Source organism: Micromonas commoda, chromosome 11 (assembly GCF_000090985.2).
Source record: "Micromonas commoda chromosome 11, complete sequence".
In the NCBI taxonomy this organism is placed as follows: Eukaryota; Viridiplantae; Chlorophyta; class Mamiellophyceae; order Mamiellales; family Mamiellaceae; genus Micromonas; species Micromonas commoda.
In genome coordinates this window covers 1,033,049-1,045,662 of record NC_013048.1, presented here as the reverse complement: position 1 = coordinate 1,045,662, position 12,614 = coordinate 1,033,049, and the positions used below count along the sequence as shown (strand labels likewise).

At 66.3% G+C, this 12,614-nt stretch overlaps 8 protein-coding genes across 8 annotated transcripts; 4 read left to right on the top strand and 4 right to left on the bottom strand.

Annotated features, from left to right (window-relative positions):
* Positions 1 to 50: 50 nt before the first annotated feature.
* On the bottom strand, positions 51 to 1,322 carry MICPUN_62777 (predicted protein; the record flags this gene model as incomplete). Its single annotated transcript, XM_002505012.1, has 1 exon — positions 51 to 1,322. One exon carries the CDS (start codon positions 1,320 to 1,322, stop codon positions 51 to 53), a length of 1,272 nt encoding a protein of 423 aa, XP_002505058.1.
* A 486-nt stretch (positions 1,323 to 1,808) lies between these two features.
* On the bottom strand, positions 1,809 to 2,305 carry MICPUN_62776 (predicted protein; the record flags this gene model as incomplete). Its single annotated transcript, XM_002505011.1, has 2 exons — positions 1,809 to 2,240; positions 2,273 to 2,305. 2 exons carry the CDS (start codon positions 2,303 to 2,305, stop codon positions 1,809 to 1,811), a joined length of 465 nt encoding a protein of 154 aa, XP_002505057.1.
* A 2,493-nt stretch (positions 2,306 to 4,798) lies between these two features.
* MICPUN_77031 (predicted protein) lies at positions 4,799 to 5,140 on the top strand (the record flags this gene model as incomplete). The annotated part of the gene is made up of 1 exon (XM_002505302.1): positions 4,799 to 5,140. A coding segment is annotated over one exon (342 nt), but the record flags the coding sequence as incomplete, so codon positions are not given.
* A 506-nt stretch (positions 5,141 to 5,646) lies between these two features.
* On the top strand, positions 5,647 to 8,200 carry EIF (eukaryotic translation initiation factor-like protein; the record flags this gene model as incomplete). Its single annotated transcript, XM_002505301.1, has 2 exons — positions 5,647 to 5,688; positions 5,862 to 8,200. The coding sequence occupies 2 exons, from the start codon at positions 5,647 to 5,649 to the stop codon at positions 7,971 to 7,973; spliced, it is 2,154 nt and encodes a 717-aa protein (XP_002505347.1). The 3' UTR covers positions 7,974 to 8,200.
* Positions 8,201 to 8,208: 8 nt separating this feature from the next.
* MICPUN_86520 (predicted protein) lies at positions 8,209 to 8,817 on the bottom strand (the record flags this gene model as incomplete). The annotated part of the gene is made up of 1 exon (XM_002505010.1): positions 8,209 to 8,817. The coding sequence occupies one exon, from the start codon at positions 8,815 to 8,817 to the stop codon at positions 8,209 to 8,211; it is 609 nt and encodes a 202-aa protein (XP_002505056.1).
* A 457-nt stretch (positions 8,818 to 9,274) lies between these two features.
* MICPUN_103248 (predicted protein) lies at positions 9,275 to 10,171 on the top strand (the record flags this gene model as incomplete). Its single annotated transcript, XM_002505300.1, has 1 exon — positions 9,275 to 10,171. One exon carries the CDS (start codon positions 9,275 to 9,277, stop codon positions 10,169 to 10,171), a length of 897 nt encoding a protein of 298 aa, XP_002505346.1.
* An 84-nt stretch (positions 10,172 to 10,255) lies between these two features.
* MICPUN_62771 (predicted protein) lies at positions 10,256 to 11,188 on the bottom strand (the record flags this gene model as incomplete). The annotated part of the gene is made up of 1 exon (XM_002505009.1): positions 10,256 to 11,188. One exon carries the CDS (start codon positions 11,186 to 11,188, stop codon positions 10,256 to 10,258), a length of 933 nt encoding a protein of 310 aa, XP_002505055.1.
* A 273-nt stretch (positions 11,189 to 11,461) lies between these two features.
* Positions 11,462 to 12,601, top strand: DVR (3,8-divinyl protochlorophyllide a 8-vinyl reductase; the record flags this gene model as incomplete). The annotated part of the gene is made up of 1 exon (XM_002505299.1): positions 11,462 to 12,601. One exon carries the CDS (start codon positions 11,462 to 11,464, stop codon positions 12,599 to 12,601), a length of 1,140 nt encoding a protein of 379 aa, XP_002505345.1.
* Positions 12,602 to 12,614: the final 13 nt, after the last annotated feature.

Here is a 12,614-nt window from a genome sequence, read left to right as displayed (position 1 = left end):
AACCTCGCGAAGCTCTCGTCTTTTGAGTGCTAAAAGTTTTGACCGCCGACTCACCAGAACCAGGAGCCGGACGCCTCCGATCCGGACGCGCCTTCGCCACCCACCCCGGTCCTCTTCCGTCGCTCGCGCGCGCCTCCTTTCGTCCCCGTTCCGGTCTCGCCCCTCGTCTTTCCCGTCCTACGCGTCTTCGGAGTCCCGGCTTCCGACCTCAACCTCTCGCCGCGCGAGTCACCACTCTTCCCGCGCCGCTCGCGCCCCGAGCCCCGCGAGCCGCCGCTCGACCCCGCGTTGAGCGCCGCCGCGTCCCTCCAAAGCTCACGTTCCAGCGCCTCGTCCCTCCAGCAGCTCGACATGGACGCGGATGGACACAGCTGCGCGTCGCCCCCGCCCGTGTCGCGAAAGGTGCCAAAGATTTTGAGCGCCGGGGATCCCCGCCTGTTCCCGCCGCACGTGCACCGACCGCCGTACTCGCGCGGGATGTCCCTGATGTCCATGTCCTCTTCCAGAACCCTCCGCGCCTCCTCCGTCGTTTTGCACACCTTCACCCTCGCCAGCGTCGACGGCGACGCCAACGGCGAGAACACGGACCAGAGCACGCCGAAGCCGCTCGGCGGGTTGACGATGACGACGCGATGGACGCGCTCCGGGAACGCGATCGAAACGCTCGACGCCATCGTCTTGAGGAACATGAACGCCTCGTACGTGGTGTCGGCGAGGTCCATGCGCGACATGTCGATGATTCGCAGGATGCGGCCGTTCGGTAAGTTCCGCGGGTCCACGTTGGCGAAGGCGTAGGACATGACAAAGGAGACGTGCTCGACGACTGCGCGGGTGGGATTCGCGAACCCGCGATCCCTGAGCGCCTTGATGAGCTTCGAGAACTGCCCCGGCGCCTCCATCTGTATCGCGTGTCCGCTCTTGGTCTTGCCGTGCAGCGCGTGAGGGTAGAACGCCTTCACGACCTCGAACGAGGGCTTGGGGGTGGCGAGGATGTTGTCGATGTCGTAGTCCTCGCGCCATCGCGTCCACCCGCGCATCTTCGCCTCGAGCTTGTTCGCGTCACCGCGCGACGACAGGACGATGCGCTCGGGAACCTCCGTCGTCGCGAAGGCGTCGCCGAAGTTCGCCCCGCGCCGGCCGCCGCGGTCGTGCGCGCCGCGCCGCGACTTCCTGTCCACGTCCAACCCCGCGCACTGCAACGCCAGCCTCCACACCGCCAGGATGGTCCACAGGATCCCCGCCAGCGCGCCGCGGCCGAGGAACCACGCGAGGCGGTCCAGCAGCTTGAGCAGCTGGACCAGCGCGACGAACGCCTGCCACATCGAGCCCGGTCGAGGGGTCGGCGCCGGGCGCGCCGAAGCCGCCTCCCCGGATCGTTGGGTCGAATGGACTCGAGCGGGTGTTCACTTTTGGTCTCGTCCTGTTCGTTGAGATTTTTGCGATGGAGTGGAATTTCAGAGTTCCCGCGCCGGTTGACTGACCGCCGTACGCTTCTTACGTTGAATACGACAAATGCGAGCGAGCAAATGGTTACGACCCAAAGTTGGACAGCCGCGCGCATAAATGTTTCCCAACATCAGGCGGTTGGCGTTCTCCCGCCAAAAAAAACGCGTTTTTATGCGGGGCACAAAAGAGAAACGTGACACACACAAAATCAACTGCGCGGCCACAATCCTCTCGCAAGATTCGGGCTTTTGTTCAAATCACATTTTTTTGTCACTGGTTCGCTGTGCTCGTTTCCGCGGTTTTCGCCGCCCGTGTCCGCGATTCGGAAAATTTTCTCCCAATCGGATTTCCCGCAGATCGCTTTATCGGTCGCTTTTCGGCGTGCAGAAAGGCGCGCGTCTGGCCCGGTCGGGGCGACGCCGCTTGGTCGCGCCGGCGGACGCGAGCATGATATTCTCTGGCGGCAAAACGTGTCGGAAGCTGCGGGCGCTGCTGCCGAACATGAAGGACGACCGGTCGAGTCTGAGCGCGGGCGCGTCGTCGCGCGAATGGTGCGTTAGACAGACTCGGAAAAAAAATACGCGATGTGTTCGTGGACGAATGCGCCCCGGAGCGCCGGGAGCGCGACGCGACGGCGCCGTCCGCGCGCGTCGAATCCCCCGCGCCGCGACCTCTGCTCGTTTCCGAGGGACCGTCCGGACGAAATCGCCGCTCGCCTGCGCGATGCGCCGCGCGGTCGCCCCGTCTTCGCGCCCCGCCGTCCCGCTTTTGCCGCGCGCCAGCTCGGCGGCCAGCTGTGGCCCGACCGCGTCCGCCTGACCGCGACCACGCCCCTCCTTCCACGTAAACTCGCAGGCATCTTTACAACAGCGTGAGGCTGGACCGGCGGTGGGGGCCGCTCGGGGTCGTTCCCATCAAGCTCGCGGTCTTCCTCCCCGCCGCCGTGCTCGACCTCGGCGGCCTCCTCTCCAACCGCAGCGGGACGACCCCGGCGGAAGCCTCCGTCGCGGCGGTCGCGATGAGCGCCCTCGTCGCCATCATGGCCGTATTCATCTTCTTCCCGAACGCGGCGTCGCACTACCTGCGACGCACGCGGAAGGACGGCGGGTGCGTGTCGTGGCTGGTTCACCCGTTCGTCGGCGAGGTGACGCTCTGGGCGTGCGTCCTGGCGACGGAGATTGGGTTCAGCAGGCTCGCCGCCGAGGCGGTGACGAGGTGGGCGACGCGCGACGGGTACGGGTTCGTCACGGGAACGGAAGGGTCACCGGATCGATCCCCGCTCGGATCGCTAGACACCGGCGCCGCGACGTCCCTCGGCACCCTCGGCACCCGCGCGGGACGCGACGACGAATCGCTCCCGTCGCTGCTGTTCCCGCTGCTCAACTGGGTCGCCGTCGGTTTCCTTTCGCCGTTGATGTCGTGCGAGCTGTACTGCGTCGGCGTGGGCGTGGACTCGCACGATTCCCTCGTGGGCGGGTTCGGTCCGGTGGCGTGGATACACGCGCTGTCGAGGGTGGCGACCGCGACGTGGCTCTGCACGGGGTGGGGGGGATCGATCGGCGACGGGCGCGGAGGCCTCTCCCGCACCGACTCGACGGCGCTACGCTCGCTCGCGACGATGAGCGTGGTGAAGACGTGCGTGGCGTCGTTCATGGCGCACGCGTCGTGGTGCCGAAGGCGCGCGCAGTACACGGACTCGTCCACGATGCGCGGGTTCCTCGCGTACCTGTCGCACGAGTGCAGGGTGCCGCTGCAGGTGGTGCTCGCGGGTCTGGAGGTTTTGAGCGGCGGCGGAGGCGTCAGACGCGGGATCGCGGGGTCGGGACCGACCCTGGAGGACTGCGACAGCGACACGGGCGCGTCCGGCGGGCCGATGACGCGCAGCATGACGGGGAAGCATCATCATGTCGGTAACACTCACGGGGTGGTCGGTCATCGTAACGGTCATCATGACGAGTCGGTGCACGCGCTCGGCGGTCCGGAAGGGTACGCGACGCACGTTCGCGCGATGCAGATGGCGGCTCGATCGATCCACGACGTGCTCAACGACACCCTGGACCTTCACAAGTACGTCCTCACCGGTAAGATATCGATGACCCCGCGGCGGTTCGACTTTATCCGCGCCGCGTGGGAGACGGTGGAGGAGGCGAGGGTGGCGGAGATTGGCGCTCGACACGGCGGTTCGGGTGGGGGACCGCTCATGGACCTCACGTTTGAAGCTTCGCCGGAGGCGGAGGCTGAGCTGCGGTGGGTGCGCGAGACGCTGCGAGCGCGTGAGTTTGGTGACGAGCAGCGGCTGCGACAGGTTCTCATGAACCTCGTGTCTAACGGGATTCGGCACACCCCCGCGGGCGGAGCTGTGCGCGTCACCGTGGCGTCCGCCGTTGCCGTCCGAATCGAGGATGACACATCGGCGAGCTCTCGTTTGGGTCGAAGAAGTCACCGGCGGAGTTCGCACCGGAGCTCCAACGACTCCAACGCGTCATCACTTAACGACGCGTCGCCGGGTCAAAACGACGCGGGGGGCTCTCCAGGGAGCGCCCGTCGACGACGTAATAGTCGCCACTCGCACGCGGAGGACGACGAGACGGACGAGCACGTGGGTCTCGTCACCCTCTCCGTTCACGTCACCGACACCGGCGCGGGCATCCTGGCGCGGGACAAGCGGTACATATTCACGCCCTACGGCCGCGGCGAGGGTGGGGGGCAGGGATCGGCGAACGGCGCGGACGGCGGCATCGGCCTGGCCCTGTCGCAGCTCATCGTCGGTCAGCACGGCGGCAAGATCGACATCAGCAGCGAAGCCGGCGTCGGGAGCACGTTCAGCATGGAGATCACCCTCCCGCTCGTGCGAGATCCGGCGATGGAGGAGGGTTACGACGCCGCCGACGGACGGACCCCGAGCTCCGCACCTAAGACGCGCCACCGACGCCACCACCGCGACACACACAAGCCGTCTCACGCGTCGCCGCCCGCGATTCACAACGGCGGCCATCCCGGATGGAACGGCGTCTATAATCGCGACCAGTCGGAGCGGCAACCGCCGTCTGCGGATGTATGGGCCTCTGCGCTCTACTCCGGCGCCGACGCCAGGGACGTCGCGGATCTTCGCTCGGACATGGCGAGGCGCGAAACGCGGTGCCGCGACGGATCGGACCGCGCGCCGAGGATCAACATGCGCCGGCCGAGCTGGGAGGGCCAGCGGACGCCCCGGCCGTCTCGAACCTCGCCGACCACCTCGGACGAAGCGCCGGGCGCTTACGGCCACGACACGATCCACGAGGGCCGCGTCGCCGCCCACGCGCACTTGCACTCGCCGCGTCCTACCGCGATGCAGGTGGACCGACCGAGGCGCGTGCTCCTCGTGGACGACGATCGGTTGGTTCGCATGGTCCTCGCCGCCCTACTCCGGCGCATGGACGCGATCTGCGTCACCGCATCCGACGGAGCCGAGGCGGTGGACAAGTGCGCGAGCGGCGAGTTCGACCTGGTGATCATGGACCTGCGAATGCCGGTCATGGACGGTTTGGAGGCGACGAGAAGGATTCGGGAGATGGACGCGGACGTGCCCATCGTCGGGCTCACCGCCAACACCATGCCCGAGGACACCGCGCGGTTCATGAGGAGCGGCGCGAACGAGGTCATCTACAAGCCCATCAGCGCGGACAACGTGGAGAAGCTGTTGAGCCGGTACTCGAACTACAGCTCCAGCTCCCCGACGAATTCGCACGACGGCAGTGTGCCCGCCGCGATGTGCCGCGGCGTCTACGACACCATGTGACGTCGACGAGATGTGTGACGATTATTTTTCACGGCGGCGTCTGTGAGCGTTTCGGCGCGGGGTGCGGCCCGGCGCGGGGCGTGGCGATCTCTTGACGATCCCCTCGCTCACGCCAGGGCACCCGCGTCGCGAGACGTCGCCGGAGTGTACTAAACTACCCAGAAAGCGCGGGTAGGCATTCTTTCGCAAGCAAGTTGCGCGTGTACTGTAAGACAAAAATGCAATAAATCGACAGTGTGGGGTGAAATCCCATAACCTAAAAAGTTTTTCCATCCGCCAAACGGCGGCTGAGGGTACTTTGAATGGCGCCGTGGAGCCCCACCGGCGGCCCTTTTCCAGCCGCGCCGGGCGTGATCGCACGGACGCGCGTCGGCTCGACGCACCGGGAGACCTAGCGTTCACCCGAGTAGACTCCCACCATGGGTCTGGAGGAGATTCCCCCCAACCTGCCCCGCGGCGAGGTGCGCGAAAGCCCTCGCGATGCCCCCTCACCCCACCCGTCGGGCCCTCGGAAGAAGCCCGAGGGTGAAAAAACCGCGATCTCGGCCCCGTCCCGCCGCAAACCCTGCGCTTTCCCGCCCTCGTTCCCGCCATCCGCGCTCACGTTCGCCGCGCGTTTCCCAACCCGTCGCAGGATGGCTACGTCGACTGGTCCAAGGTTGACGTCAAGGACCTGGAGATGCCCGCGGGCGACGACATGGGCATCGTCAGCGACGACGAGGGCATCGACGTCGAGGAGGTCAAGTCCGAGTCGGGCTTCGGCACCGTGATAGTCGTCGACAACCTCCCGAAGGTGCCGGACGCCAAGTTCGAGAAGCTCTGCACCGTCGTCAGAAAGATCTACGGTCAGATCGGCGTCGTCCGCGAGAACGGTCTCCACATGCCCAAGGGCGCCGACGGCGTCACGAAGGGATTCGCCTTTGTCGAGTTCCACAACCCCGCCGAGGCCGCCGCCGCGATCGAGCAGACCAACGGGTACAAGCTCGACAAGGCGCACGTCTTCAAGGTGTCCAAGTTCGACGACTTCTCCAAGTACGACGCCGTTCCGGACGAGTACAAAGCCCCGGAGCCCAAGCCCTACGTCGCGCGCGAGAACACCGCGAGCTACATGCTCGACGACCGAGGCCGCGACCAGTTCGCCATTCGATTCGGAGACGAGACGGAAGTGCACTGGAACGACGCGCAGGTGAAGGAACCCGTCGAGGTGTACAAGCGCTCGTTCTGGACCGAGTCCTACGTCCAGTGGTCGCCGCGGGGGAACTACCTCGCGACGGTGCACAGGCAGGGCGTCGCGCTGTGGGGCGGACCCGGGTTCGCTCGCTTCGCCAAGTTTTCGCACAACGGCGTTCAGTTCATCGAGTTTTCGCCGTGCGAGCGGTACCTCGCCTCCGGGAGCACGCACGATCCGGCTAACGCGCGCGAGCAGGCGCAGGTTGTCGTGAACTTTTTTGACGTTCGCTCTGGCGCGAAGCTCCGATCGTTTCAGGGACCGATCTCCGATTTCGTCACGGGGGCTCAGAGGGGTCTGACGTGGCCGGTGTTCAAGTGGGCGGGGGCGTCCGACTCGGGCGCCTTCTTCGCGCGCATGGGCAAGAACGCCGTGTCCGTGTACGAGGCTCCCGAGATGGGTCTGGTGGACAAGAAGTCGATCAAGCTGGAGGGCGTGCTGGACTTTTGCTGGTCCCCGGCCGATCCGATCCTCTCGGTGTACCAGCCCGAGCAGGGCGGCGGCAACCAGCCCGCGCGAATCGCCCTCATCGAGCTCCCGAGCAAGAAGGAGGTTCGCTCGAAGAACCTGTTCAGCGTCAGCGGCGTGCGCATGTTCTGGCAGCAGTCGGGCGACTACTTCGCCGTCAAGGTGGACCGCCTGACCAAGACGAAGAAGTCGACCTACTCGGGCTTCGAGCTCTTCCGTCTGCGGGAGCCCAACTGCCCGATGGAGGTGCTCGAGCTCCCGGACAAGACGCAGAAGATCGTCGCGTTCGCCTGGGAGCCCAAGGGCCACAGGTTCGCCGTCATCCACGGCGACGGCGCTCGCCCCGACGTATCCTTCTACACGATGATCGACGACTCGTCCGCGGTGAACAAGGTGAAGCTCATCGGCACCATCAAGAACAAGACGGCGAACTGCCTGTTCTGGTCCCCCAAGGGCAAGGTCATCGTGCTCGCGGGGCTGAAGACGATGAACGGTCAGTTTGAGTTTTTCAACGTCGACGAGATGGAGACGATGGCGAGCGCCGAGCACTTCATGGCCACCGACGTCGAGTGGGACCCCACCGGACGTTACGTCACCACCGCCGTCACCTCCGTGCACCAGATGGAGAACGGCTTCAACGTGTGGACCTTCAACGGCAGGCTGCTGTACAAGCACCAGCGCGAGCGCTTCTACCAGTTTCTCTGGCGCCCCCGCGCGCCGTCGCTCCTCTCCGAGACGAAGGAGGCTGAGATTCTCAAGAACCTCAAGAGCTACTCCAAGAGGTTCGACGAGCTGGACGAGTCCATCCGCAACGCGCAGGACTCGCACCTCGCGGCGGAGAAACAGGAGGTGACTGACGCGTGGAACGCGTGGCTCGCGAAGAAGCGATCGCGGGTCGAGGCGAACGACTACGTCGACGAGGTTAGGAAAATCATGCGCCAACGATATCCGGACTGGACCGAGGGCGGCGCCGCGGACGTCGTGGAGACGCAGGTGGAGGTGGAGGAGATCATCTCCGTCGTCGAGGAGCCCCTCTCCATGGTGCGATGAGTGAGTGACACGCCGTATGCGACGATGCGCGGACCGACGATTGCGGGGGGCGGGCGACGCGTATACGGTTGAGGAGGAGGATGGGGAGTTGGAGAGGAGGAGCGACGGGCGATCGTCGTCCACTCCGAGGAGCGCGTCGCCGACGACGGAGCGGGTCGAGGGCGCGACGCGACGCGGACGGGGCTAAATACCATGAGGGGCTCAATACCATAAATATACCGTAAATGACGACTGATCATCGGGTCACGGTGCACCACCCGTCGTCGTCGGGTTCCGTGTGCCCCCGCCTGGTGGCCCTCGCGACGTCGTCGTCGCCGCCCTCGACGCCCCCGACGCCCTGACCCGTGTTGAACGCCGCCGCGAGGCCATCCGCGAGGTCGTCCGCGTCCATCATCTCCCCGTCGCTCCCGTCCTCCGAGGAGGATTCGCCGTTACCCGCGGCGCCCGCGGTCCACCGCCTGTCCTCCTCGATGCGTTTCGACCGCTCGAGGTGCTCGCGGGGAAGGGGCTTGGCGCAGATGTCGCGCGCGGTCGTGTAGTCCCCGGCGGCGGTCTGTTCGAACATCACGCACGCGATGTGCGCCACCTCCCGCGGCGAACCGTCCTCGCACTGCACGCAGAAATCGTCCCCCAAGATCTCGACGAGGAGCTCCTCGAGGTCCTCCGCGTACTTGCCCCCCCTGCGCCGCAGGAACCAGTCCTCGAGCTCCTCGCGCATGGCCTCGCCCTTTTGGACGGACTCCGCGCCGCCCCATTCGTTGGTGATGGCCAGCTGCAGCGCGGTCCACCTGTTGAGGAGGCCCGCGAGCCCTTCCTTGAACGCGCCGGCGTGCTCCTCGGGCATCCGTACCGTCTCCTTCAGGAGCATGGCGCGCGCCTCCGCGGCGGTCTGGGGCACGCGCGCGGCGGGACCGTCGACGCCGACGCGGTGGCCGCTGCGCAGGCGCATCTCGTCGCAGTCGCCGACCTTGGTGCCGAGGCGGGTGATCATCGCGGGAGGGTACGTGGTGCGGATGTGCGAAGTCGGCGGCGGTGCGGATGTCCAGGTGCTCGGCGGCGGCACGCCCGGCGCGTGTTGGGTGGTGCCAAGTTCGTATTTAATTGTTTGATGTACGAGATCTCAGTTACGAATGCTCGCCATCATAACCAATAACTATCGAAAAGTCGTGACTGACTATCGCCCGTGTCACATACCTCCCTCACCTAAGCGCGACGAGACGTCGGCACGCGGCAGCGGCGCGACTCGAAAAGCGAGTAAACAACGAGCGGATGGCTCATCCCTTGCCGCGCGCGCCGCGAACATGGCGGACGTCAAGGCGCTGACGCCGTTCCTCCAGCGCGCGGACGAGATGTCCCGCGCCGACCCCAAGGTGGCCTACTACTGCCGCATGTACGCCGTGGAAGAGGGCATGAGGGCGACGGAGCGTTCGTCGGAGCTCTCCAAGCTCCTCGGCGAGCTCCTGGCGCAGCTGGAGGCGACCAAGGCGGCCGCGCAGCTGGCGGAGACGCGGGAGGAGGACGAGCTGTACCTGGAAAACTTCGCGCTGAAGCTGTTCGCCAAGGCGGACAAGGCGGACCGCGCGGGTGCGCGAGACGCGAGAACCGCCAAGCTCTTCTACGTCTCCAGCGTCTTCATCGAGATCTTGAACCAGTTTGGTCCCGTCGAGCAGGACGTCGGGGAGAAGCAGAGGTACGCGGCGTGGCGAGGGGCGGAGCTCAGCGGATGCGCGAGGGACGGACGGGTTCCACCGCCGCCCCCGGACGACACACGCGGCGGCGGCGGCGGCGGCGGCGCCAACGAGACCGAGTCGGAGGGAGCGAACGGGACTGAGTCACAGAGGGAGGAGACGACGGATGGGGATGGGGACGGGGACGAGACCGATAAGGGCGAGCCGTCGGCGCCCGCGTGGCTTCCGCCCGCGCCGCATCACCCGGTGTCACCGCCGTCCGCGCCGCCCATGTCTCCGCCCACCGCGCGCGCCTTCGCGCACGCGCCGCCGACCGTCGTCGCGCGCACGGGAGCGCCGCCCCCGCCCAACCTCCCGCCGCCAAACTACAACACGGATGACATCTCGGTGGCGCGCATGGCGGACGCGCAGATGCACGCCAAGTTCGCGGTGTCCGCGCTGGCGCACGAGGACGTCCACACCGCCGTGGATAACCTGAAAAAGGCGCTGGCGCTCCTGACGGACGAGTGACGAGAGTCTTTTAGGATGCGAGAGGTACCTCCGAAGGCGTCTTTTGGTTTTTTCCACGCCAACTTTTAGTCGTTCAATCGACGCTCACCCGAGGAAGGTTCCGGGCGGCCGTCCGCCCCCGACCCGCACGTTCGCCCCCGACACGTAGCTCGCCGCGTCCCCCAGCAGGAAACACACGCACTCCGCCGTCTCCTCCGGGGTGCCGAACCTCCCGAGCGGTATCTTGGCGAGGTCGAAAGAATCGCGAATGTCGTCGATCAGATTCGTATCCGTCATGCCCGGGGACACCGCGTTGACGCGAACGCCGTGCGCCGCGAGCTCGTCCACCGCACCAGCCTGGAAGGAGTTCAGCGCGCCTTTGCTCATTGCGTACAGCAACGGGCGGCCGATGACGGCGCTTCCGCTCGACACGTTCACTACGGCGCCGCCCGCGCCGCCGCCTATGCCTTTGCCGCCGGCTGAGATCTTCGTGGACATGCGTTGAAGCGCCTCCCTGGTGCAGAGCATCGGTCCGGCGACGTTCACGGCGAAGATGGCGTTGAGGTCTTCGAGGCTGGCGTGCTCGACGGATTTGCACCCGTTCGGCCCGTTCAGGACTCCCGCGTTGTTGACCAGCCCCGCGACGACGCCGTCGACGGCGAGCGCCCAGTCGTCGATCGCGGCGAACATGGCGACGACGTCCTCCTCGACGCTGACGTCCGCGGGAAAGGCGGCCGCGACGCCGCCGGCGTCGACGATGGACGCGACGACGCCGTCGGCTACATCCTTCGATCCCGTTCGATGGTTCACGGCGACCGCCCAGCCGTCGCGCGCGAGGAGCCGGCAGCACGCGGCTCCGATCCCTTTCGCCCCTCCCGTCACGACGGCGATCTTTTTGCGAGCGGCGTCCTGGCTCGCTGGCGCGGCGGCTCGGGGGACGACGGCCTTTCGTCGATCCGACGCGAGCGCGGACGACATGCGTCGATACGCGCCGGGCGCGGCGAGCGCGTGTCTCGAAGCGACCGCGGACGACTCCATGACTATACTATGCCGCTCCGTCGGCGGTTCCGAGGAGACGAAAAGCGTCGACGTGTGTGAAACTGCGTCGGGTCCGTTGGCCCGTGGCGCGGAGGTAAAATTGCTTCGTTTTGCATGGTGGCGCAGTCTGAAGAAAATCACTTTCCTCGACCAATGAGATGGCTTCCTGTCACCGGATAGGAGATCTCGCTCTGGTTTATCCCGTCGCGGCATCCAACCACCACCATCGGTCGCCGCTGCCGGCGCACTCCCGAACGAACGCCGCCGACCAGGATGGCAGCCGCCCTCACATCTCGCGTGACCCTCCGCGCGGCGCCCGTCGTCCGCGGCGCGAAGGCCTCCAAGGCCGCCGCGACCACCCGCCCGACGCGATCCCTCGCCACCAGAGCGGCCATCGCCGATCTTCCCAAGGAGAACAAGGACACCAAGGTGCTCGTCGTCGGCGGCACCGGATACATCGGAAAGTTCGTCGTTCGCGAGCTCTGCGCGCAGGGCTACGACGTCACCGCGTTCGTCCGCGAGAAGTCCGGCATCGGCGGCAAGACGGACGCGTCGGGCGCCAAGTCGATGTTCCCCGACGCGTCCGTCAAGTTTGGGTCCGTCGGCTCCGTCGACTCCATCCGATCCGGCGCCTTCGACTCCGACTACGACGTCGTCGTCTCGTGCCTCGCGTCGCGCACCGGCGGCATCAAGGACAGCTGGGACGTCGACTACCAGGCCACCAAGAACGTCCTCGACGTCGCGAGGGAGAAGGGCGCCAAGCACTTCGTCCTCCTCTCCGCCATCTGCGTGCAGAAGCCGCTGCTGACGTTCCAGGCGGCCAAGCTGAAATTCGAGGAGGAACTCCAATCCGCGACGGACATCAGCCACTCCATCGTCCGCCCCACCGCGTTCTTCAAGTCCCTCGCGGGCCAGGTGGAGTCGGTCCAGAAGGGCGGGCCTTACGTCATGTTCGGAGACGGCCAGCTGGCGTCTTGCAAGCCGATTTCCGAGCGGGACCTCGCGAAATACATGGCGGAGTGCATCCGGGACGCATCGCTGGAGAATAAAGTTCTGCCCATCGGTGGCCCTGGGAAGGCGATGAGCGCGTTGGAGCAGGGCACCATGCTCTTCGACATCCTCGGCATGGAGCCCAAGTTCGTCAAGGTGCCGATCGAGGTCATGGACGGCGTCATCAAGATCCTCGACACGTTCGCGGGATTCTTCGCCAACATGAGGGACGCCGCGGAGTTTGGCAAGATCGGCCGGTACTACGCCGCCGAGTCCATGCTGGTGCTCGATTCAACGACCGGGGAGTACGACGCGAGCAAGACGCCGAGCTACGGGACGGACACCCTCGAGGCGTTCTTCAAGAAGGTGAGCGTGGAGGGTCTGGCGGGGCAGGAGCTCGGAGACCAGGCGGTGTTCAAGTGATTCCGTTTGCTCG